The sequence below is a fragment of the Lonchura striata genome, chromosome 18, assembly GCF_050655825.1.
Source record: "Lonchura striata isolate lonStrDom1 chromosome 18, ASM5065582v1, whole genome shotgun sequence".
NCBI lineage: Eukaryota > Metazoa > Chordata > Aves > Passeriformes > Estrildidae > Lonchura > Lonchura striata.
Genome location: NC_140720.1, coordinates 8059906 through 8068292, shown reverse-complemented (window position 1 = coordinate 8068292; position 8387 = coordinate 8059906). Strand labels below are relative to the sequence as shown.

The 8387-nt window shown below is 53.5% G+C and overlaps 1 protein-coding gene, 1 long non-coding RNA gene and 4 other non-coding genes across 7 annotated transcripts; 5 read left to right on the top strand and 1 right to left on the bottom strand.

Moving 5' to 3' along the window:
* Positions 1–325: 325 nt before the first annotated feature.
* On the top strand, positions 326–398 carry TRNAR-UCG (transfer RNA arginine (anticodon UCG)). Its single transcript has one exon. It is a non-coding gene; the product is annotated as a tRNA-Arg (tRNA).
* A 232-nt stretch (positions 399–630) lies between these two features.
* On the top strand, positions 631–703 carry TRNAR-CCU (transfer RNA arginine (anticodon CCU)). The gene has a single exon. It is a non-coding gene; the product is annotated as a tRNA-Arg (tRNA).
* Positions 644–5541, top strand: LOC146765827 (uncharacterized). Its single transcript, XR_014949332.1, has 2 exons — positions 644–2761; positions 5244–5541. It is a non-coding gene; the product is annotated as an uncharacterized LOC146765827 (long non-coding RNA).
* On the top strand, positions 2261–2333 carry TRNAR-UCG (transfer RNA arginine (anticodon UCG)). The gene has a single exon. It is a non-coding gene; the product is annotated as a tRNA-Arg (tRNA).
* On the top strand, positions 3144–3216 carry TRNAR-CCU (transfer RNA arginine (anticodon CCU)). Its single transcript has one exon. It is a non-coding gene; the product is annotated as a tRNA-Arg (tRNA).
* Positions 5409–7697, bottom strand: MRPL58 (mitochondrial ribosomal protein L58). Of its 2 annotated transcripts, none has more exons than XM_021554627.3 (6): positions 7510–7697; positions 7084–7120; positions 6875–6934; positions 6191–6273; positions 5926–6095; positions 5409–5644 (listed from the first exon to the last, which is right to left on the bottom strand). In XM_021554627.3, the coding sequence occupies exons 1-6, from the start codon at positions 7672–7674 to the stop codon at positions 5560–5562; spliced, it is 600 nt and encodes a 199-aa protein (XP_021410302.2). In that variant the 5' UTR covers positions 7675–7697; the 3' UTR covers positions 5409–5559. The 2 variants fall into 2 exon arrangements, with proteins under 2 accessions (XP_021410302.2, XP_021410309.2); XM_021554634.3 differs by having other exon boundaries at positions 7084–7117.
* Positions 7698–8387: the final 690 nt, after the last annotated feature.

Sequence of the window (8387 nt, the reverse complement as noted above, 5' to 3'; positions counted from 1 at the left end):
TCTGTCTGTGTTTTCCTCTGCTGCCCACCTCTCCATCTCTGCCTTTTTTTTCTGCTGCCATCCCAGTGATCCTTGTGGGTCCCTTCCAAACCAGGATATTCCATGATTCTCTGATTCTGTGAATGGCTCCAGGGCAACAATTGCAGTCAGCAAGTTCCACACTTGATTCCCCCTCCGGCAGCAGAATTCCCTATGGCAGCCGTGTCCCCTGCCATCCCCCCTGTCCCCTACAGTTTCCCATGTCCCCCACGCATGTCCGTGTCCCCCGCCCCGGCGTGGGGTGGTACCGGCGATTGGCAGCATCACCGGGGGCTCCCAGCGCAGCGACCGCGTGGCCTAATGGATAAGGCGTCTGACTTCGGATCAGAAGATTGAGGGTTCGAGTCCCTTCGTGGTCGGTCTTTTCCTCCTCATCTCCCGCTTTTAAACCATCTTTTCCCGTTTCTCCCCTCGCAGCTCTGCCCCTCCGGGGGGCGGCGGGGGGACGCGAGCCCAGCCTGGGTGGCGGCGCGGCCCCGGCCCGGCTCGGCCCGGCTCGGCTCGGCCCGGCCCGGCCCGCGGCGGCCCCGGGGCGCCCCCACAGCGCGGGGTCGGCGCCGTTCCCGCGGGCCGGGGCGCGCGCCCTGCGCAGCCCCAGTGGCCTAATGGATAAGGCACTGGCCTCCTAAGCCAGGGATTGTGGGTTCGAGTCCCACCTGGGGTGAGCCCTTCGTTTTGCCTCTCCCAGCCCCGTTTCCATGCTCTTCCTCTCCGTTTCAGTGCCACCGGCTCTCCTCTTCCTCCTCTTCCTCTTCCTGACACCGCCGGTTAGTTCTGCTTAGTGGGAAGACATTCCTCATCCGGGTGGGAGATGCCAGATGAGCAGGTTGATTCCCCGGGAGAACTCAGATGTGGAAAGACCTGCGCCCTGGCTGAGCACGGCACTGGACCCAGAGCCTGATGTGGGGAAAGACCAAAGAATAAGGTCGGGGTGGTCCATGATGTGTTTTGGGATTGCGAATTCCCCATGGCAGCTCCAGGCTCTCTCCATGAGCCGCTGTCGATGGGATGATGTGACTGTCTGCTCCCGGGTAGTCGTCCCTGTTTAGATTTCACGGAAAAGAGAAATAACGAGGAGCTGCTACAAACTGTCCCAGGCTTGGGTGCAAAAGTGGATGTTTGGTGCAATAAATTGTGTGGTCCCAGAGCTCAGGTGAGGGTGTGATCGAGGGGATAACAACCAGCTTTGCTTTGGGACCTGAGGATGAGAGGAGAGGTGTTAATGAAAGGCTGATTTTTGGAGGGATGTCAGTGAAAGGATGACTCTGGCCAGGTCATGGACATCCTTCAAGGTTTCCCAGAAGGCACCAAAGCAGAACAGTTGCAGTTGCTTAATTACCTTTGTCTGCACAGAGCTGAGTTTTTCTTGAATTTCAGCTGCATTTTCCCTGTTTTTCAGGGAATTTCAGCTGCATTCTTTCTCTCCTTCCAGGTGCTCCCTGTGTTATCAGCTGCACCCAAGCCCCAGCAAAAAGCTCATTGATGCTGGGTCATGTCCACCTTGCATGGGGGAACCTGTGTGGAGAGCAGGACAAGCTGGGATGGCCGGGAAGCTTTACTCCACCAGAAACCACATCTCCATGAGGGGCTGGTCAGTGGGGTCACAGAATTCAGCTGTCCTCCCCGTAAGTACCTTTGGGATAATGCCCTCTCAGATTCGTTGCATTAAAAAGCTGCCTGGAGGGTCTTTTCCTGCAGAGTTAATGGATATTAAAGGCAGCTGTGGTCAGAGTAATGCCATGCCAGTAAAACACAAAGTGAAGTTTCTTTTTAAGTAGTTTTTCTCTCTTAGGTGTGGGAGGCTCTGCTGTCTGGAAAGCAATGAACCTACCCAAGCCCTTGGCACTGGATGACTGATTAAAATACCTTCCTGGGGGGTGGGCTTCGGGAAATTTTTTTTGGGATTAGATGAGAACCCCGGGTTTTGGGGAGAGTGGCTGCAGCAGCAGGAGAACAAGCAGGGGGTTAATGAGGCCCGTGGTGTTTTCTCAGTAGTGTTACAGCATCCTGCTGCAGCGGTGCCTATCACTGATGGCGCAGTGACACTGTGATGGGCACATCTGCAGTGGCCTGGTGGCACACAGGGTCCCAGGGAGGGGGGACGGGAATGCCAGCCCCACTTCCAGGAGGGATGGAGGATGGGGGATGCCCCGGGGTGAATGCGGGGGATTCCCGCGGGGTGTGGGGGGGCAGCGACACCCCCGAGCCCCCCTGTGCGGGTGACCGCGTGGCCTAATGGATAAGGCGTCTGACTTCGGATCAGAAGATTGAGGGTTCGAGTCCCTTCGTGGTTGTTTTTAAAGCCGGGAAGAACTTGAGACACTGAATTTCGCTGTCGGCGGGGGTTCCTTGCGGGGTTGGAGGTCTCTGAAGCGGGGATTCAGCGAGCTGAACGTGCATGCAGCAGAGGCAGATTAAGGTGATTTAGGATGGGATTTGCTTCTGTTAATGAGGGGTAATTCACACTTTACGATGCGGCAGCGGGTGAGCCGGAGCTCGGAACCGGCGGCGGGTGGGGTCTGAGCTCCAGGTGGAGGTTCTGAAACGGAAAGGGTCGAGACAAGGCGGGCTGTGATTTCCCGTAGTGCCAGGAGAGTTACTGGGGGGATTTTGGACGAAGGTCAGTGTGCCGTGTTTCGGAGGGAGTATCAATCCACTAGTGCGAGACACGACTGGATCTACTGCGAGTAGCAGCGCGTGTCCTAGAGCTCTGATACCGCAGGTGAGACTCGAACCGCTGTTTTCTCTTAGGGGAACGAGTCCCTTTCTCCTCTCAGCCAAAGGGGCGCAACCGCCCCACGCCCGCTGCCCCCGTGCTGCCTCCGCGGGGTCTGGGGAAGGTTCGGCGCTTCCTTTCACCCCACACCGACACCGGCAGCTCCCGGGGGGCCGAGGGGGCTGCGCGGGTCTCATTCACCCCACACATCCCCACCTCGCCCTGGCGCTCCTGAGCTGCGCCGGGAGGTGCGGGGGATGGAGGCGGTGGGGAGCTCAGAGCGGGCTGGTCTCCGAAATCGCGAATAATCCATCCTGGCCCGGAGCCGCCTCACACCCGCCTGGCCAGCAGAGAGTTAAGCGAGGCGCCAAAACGACGCTCCCGCGCGGCCCCAGTGGCCTAATGGATAAGGCACTGGCCTCCTAAGCCAGGGATTGTGGGTTCGAGTCCCATCTGGGGTGACTCTTTTCCCCGCGGGCGCCCCGGGTCGGATCGGTTCTGTTCCGTTCTGTTCTGTTCTGTCCCGATCCGATCCGTTCTGTCCCGTTCTGTTCGCCGCGCCGTGAACCACTCAGCGCCTTCCCCTTGCATCCTCCCTGCTCCCCGTTTCCCTCCCAGCAGCGATCTGACAATTTTTCGCGCTGTTAAACACGGCGCAGCCTCGGAATCTGCTTTTAAATCCCTGAAATTCCCGGCTCCTCCGCGGCCCGGGTCACCTGCTCGTCCAAAAGCTTGACACCTCTTGTAATAAATTAAAAGGTCTTTGTTCATCAAAATGAGCATTGAAGGAGATAAGAATTTGAACTGAGTAGGGAATTTCAAGATGTGGGAGGAAAAGAAGGGGGGCCCGGGGAGTTGGGGGGAAAGCAAGTTTCCTGCTTAAGAACTGTGCAGACGCAACTAGCATAGAAGACTGTGTAACTAATTATATAGAAATGAACTTTAAGCCAAAGACAATCTGCAAGGGAGATGAGGAGCCTTCATTCCTATGACCACCAAGGGCAGAGGAAAAAAGACCCCCTAACAACCAGTTACACTGGTGCAGAGTGCATCGAGAGAAAATGCATCAACTGGAAAAAAAAAAGCACTATAAAAACAAAAAGGTCAAAGGGGGAAGGTGTGCCGTGGTAGAGTGGAGACTCGTCGGCTGCCCAGCCCTGTTCTTTTGCTTAATAAGTTCTTGTTAATTGATTTATCTGTAATTGGCCTCCCCAATTGAATTTGTTCAAAACACCTCTACTTGAAATAAAGTGCTTCAAATCTGAGGGAAAGGAGCCCCGAGCAGCAGGTGATGCTGGTGTAGATCCAGATTTCATGGGGATGGGTGGCTTGGCTGAGGCTGGTGCTGCCCTGGATGGTGACGGTGGGAGGACGTTCAGTGTCACAAAAACATCAGGAGCAGCAACATCCCCTCGTTTGTAAAGGCCAGGGCACAGCACGGAGCTTCAGACACCTGCAGCTGTGACAGGGGTGCTGGCAGGGACTCCCTCCCATGCTCAGGGAAGAAGTGGATTCACCATCCCTGGAAGTGTTCAAAACGTGAGTGGATGTGGAATTTGGGGATGTGGTTTGATGGTGAACATGGCAGTACTGGGTTGGACTTGATAAATCTTAAGAGGTTTTTCCACCCTGAGTGATTGAGTCCTTGCAGAAAAGCTTGTGGTGGGGGAAATGTGACATGAGGTGTCTGCTCCTGGCACTAAGCAGGAGTGCAGAGGCCACGGCAGGGCTTTCTGAGATGTCAGCATGCATTGGAGTGCTCCTGCATCCTCCCAGCACTCCATTTTGGGGAGGATGTGGGCTTTGAACGCTGTTTTTGCAGATGGAAATGTTCTGTCAGGGGGGAGCTCAAAGCTCCACTTCCAAAGGAGTTTTGGAGCAAAGCCTTGATACCTCCGTGCGCCCCAAATAAATCCCAGGCATGACTTCTCTTTCTTATCTGGCTTTTCCTAAAACAGATCCACCTCTCCCCACCCCGGGTGGGACTCAAACCCACAATCCCTGACTTAGAACACCAGTGCCTTATCCCTTAGGCCACTGGGGCCCTGCCAAATATCAAACAAGGGATAATTTTGATTTCTTTGAGCCCCACCTGGCAGTGGTGAAACACATCACACCACAGAGCTTCATTCTCCTTAAACAGGGTCCACTAAGGAGGATTCATCCAAAGAATTCTGGTGTCCCACTTTAAAGGCCAGAAGCCTCCTGCACTTCAGGGTGGGCTCTGTCTCCTCCTGTTGAGATTTCTGCCAAATTCCTGATGTGGCTTTAGCTTAACTAAATGATGTGCTTTGTTTGCTTAGATAAAAAATCAACAAAAGGAATAAAGGTGGAAGGAAGGAAATAGAAGGAAAGAAACAGTGGATGGGATGGACTTGACAATCCTTGAGGTCTTTGCTAAACTTAATGCTTTAAGATTTTGTTTTCTACTTAAATGTGTTGTTGAGACTGTTTTTACTCTTCCCTTTCTTTCCCCAAAAATCTACAGTAGCTTTGTGTTCAGCAGAAGAGGGTGCTCTGATGAAGCAAAGGCTGCTTGAAGAACACTAAGAACATTAAAAAAGGAGTTGCTGACAAAAATCAGAAGTTTTAGTTCCTCTCAAATGTGAACAATAATTATTCTGAAAAATGATTGACAGGCCATCACAGTGTATCACTGGCTACAACAGAAGATGTTAAATATTTTTATTTACACTTTCAGGCTATTTTTATTCAATACAGCTCATGAGTTTAGCATCATCACCAGCTGCCAACACCACTTCTTTAGGAAGATGGAATGCCAAGTGCTTGGATCTCTGCTGTTCTCAGTCGAAATCTGCCTTCCTGCTCTGTTTTATAGTTGAGTGTATTTTTTTCTGTCGTAGCCGTTCACGGTTCATTTTTTCCACCCTAAAACAAAATCAAAAGATCCCTCAGTGTGCAAAGAAAGCACTTGAATATTCAACTTTTGAGATCTGATGAACTAACAAACATCCTTGGATAGAAAAACAACCAGTCCCTGTTCTGGGGATATTACCCAGCAAAGCAGTTAAAATCGATTGGATCAGTGATACTCCTTAAAAAAGGAAATTTAAATGAGTATGACCAAAATAGTTTTAAAATGCTGCGAACTAAATTGTGTAACGTGATAGGATGAACCCAAATAAAGAGCATTTTAATGAAGAAGATACCTCTCTATGAGTTTCTGCGTTGTCTCCTTAGACACCACCTTGGGTTTCTCGATCGCCTCCGTGACCATGGTCCGGATTTTTTCCAGACAAATCGCCAGATTCCTCATTTGGTAGCGACTCTCCTCCGAGGTCACGATCAACTCACCCGCCCGGTTGATCTTATTCCTGTGCTGAAGGGATGGGAAAACATGAGGTGACACTGAAACCTCGTTGGAACCGTCATGTTCTGACACTGACTCCATGCTTGGAAGGGGAGGGTTGGTACCATCAGAGCCATTTTTTGTCTCACGGCTTCGGGAATCCAATCGGCCGACGCCAGGTGGAACCGAACCTCTGCCTTGGAATTCACTGGGAAGAAAAACAGGGTCTTTGTTTCCATGTCACAGCCTGCCTTCCTCAGATTTATGAGATAATTCAGCCTCATCTCTGCTGGCTTTCAACATGGGATGATTCCATGATGAATTTCCTGAAAGGTCACAATTCTTTTCTCGCTGTATTTTTACACACCACTCTGCAAGACAAACTTGTACCTGTCATGGTATTTGCCTTTCCAGACACCACAGAATTTATTGCCAGCCATTGCCTGTCTCATTTTTAATGGCAGAACAGGCAGTATTTTAAGTTTATTTGAATTAAGTAGAGAATTTATTGCAGAGTGAACTTTCAGAATCCAGTTGGCTCTATTATATTTGATCTATGGATAGAGGTGGTGTTCCTTGTGGCACAGGAATGATCCCTGTAAGTGTTCCTAGGAGCATCAAACGTTATCACTGGTCTCCAGCACTCTGAAGACTCAGAAGTTGTGTTAAAATGCAGGGTGATGACAATGAAAAATAAGTGTCCAGCAGCACGAAGGCACTGCTTAACTTCAAGTTCTCAATATTTTGCCATGTGGTACAGAAAAACAACGGAAAATGGTGATTTTTCCAAGGGAGAAGCTGCTCCTCACCTTTATTAACGTTCTGCCCGCCGGGACCGCTGCTCCGGCTGTAGGACACGGTCAGGCGAGCTGGAAGAGAGGGGATGGGGCTGAACCGGGCGGGGCCGAGCCGGGACGGGGCCGAGCCGGGACGGGGCCGAGCTCGGATCACGGACTCGGTGCCCGGGGGGGCTGCCCGGCTCCCGGCATGGGTGTGCTGGGCGCAGGCGGGGGCTCACCTATGGGGATGTCGAGGGCGGGCGGCTGCAGCTCCTGCTGGAAGACACATGGAGGGCGGAGTCGGGTTTGGGGGATCCCGGGGTCCCCGGAGGTTTGGGGGATCCCCGGAGGTTTGGGGGATCCCGGGGTCCCCGGAGGTTTGGGGCATCCCGGAGGTTTGGAGCATCCCGGAGGTTTAGGGGATCCCCCGAGTCCCCGGGCTGGCACAGGCCCCGCCCCTTTTAACTTCGCCACGCCCACCGCAGCCAATCAGAGCTAAGCCCCGCCCACAAGCCCACCGCCCACCCAATTGGCACCGCCCTCGTCATGACCACGCCCACCCACCATCCTCATGAACGAAGCGCCCCGCCCCGCTGTCAATCATTCAACAGGCCACGCCCAGACGCCATCCCCGCCGTCTTCCTCTTCCCCCCCGCCCTTCTGACCGGCGTGCGGGCGGCGGTTCCGTCCTGCCGCGGAGGGTACAGTTTGTCCAGGCTGTGAGAGCTCCGGTACTCGGTGCCGGCGGAGGCCCTCTGCGAGAACCGGGCGCACAGAAGCGCCAGCCCCGGCCACGGCCGGCACAGGCCCCGCAGCGTGTGCGCCGCCATGTTGGCCCCTTTGGTGCTGCCTCGCCAGGCGTCCCCGCGGAAACGGCGGCCGCGCGCCGCGTTCCGGGGCGGGGCGGAGGGAGCAAGGGCGCGATTTAGGGGGGTGAAGGGGCTCTTTTTGGGTTGTAGGGATGGATCTTGTGCGATGATGTCCGTGTGGGGGTCTGTGGGGCGGGGAGGGGTCTGCAGCACTAATGGGGGGTGCCAAGAGAGGGGCTTGTGGGGCACTGCGGAGGCGTGAGGGAGGTCAGGGGTGGCTGTTCGTCCCAGGCCACCCCTGTGGCATTCAGCATTTTCAGTGCTGAAAATGAAAATACATCCAGCTTCTTTAATGTTTTGTGTCTGTTTTGCACCTGGAGTGCTTCAGTTTTCACATTTTTATCCTCTTAAGAACGCTAAAGAGTCACATACAAACACACACATATATATACACAATTATTTCTTTGAATGCTGATATAGTAGCGGTGGATGTAGGATGCAGGGGAGTGAAGCAGTTGTGGAAATCCTTCAGCTTTCCCTCTTGTTGGAGCTGTCAGGCTGGCTTGACGAGAAGGGTGTGCATTCCAGAGGGGCAGGAATTGCTATTCCTGGCAGCAGGAAAATGCATAGGCAGGGCTGGGCTGTCATTTGCTCTGCTGTTTTGACAGGAGCTGACAATCTCTTATTTAAAACTCTGGGTGAAGCCAAAATGGGTGTTCAGAAGCAGACTGTGT

What these genes read in the sequence shown, in the direction of transcription:
- MRPL58 (XM_021554627.3), bottom strand. Translation starts at nt 7,674, where the DNA reads ATGGCGGCGCACACGCTGCGGGGCCTGTGCCGGCCGTGGCCGGGGCTG. An exon ending in CGCCCTCGACATCCCCATAG is followed by an intron (nt 6,935 to 7,083) that starts GTGAGCCCCCGC and finishes CCTCTCTTCCAG; the next exon opens with CTCGCCTGACCGTGTCCTAC. An exon ending in CGGGCAGAACGTTAATAAAG is followed by an intron (nt 6,274 to 6,874) that starts GTGAGGAGCAGC and finishes TTTTCTTCCCAG; the next exon opens with TGAATTCCAAGGCAGAGGTT.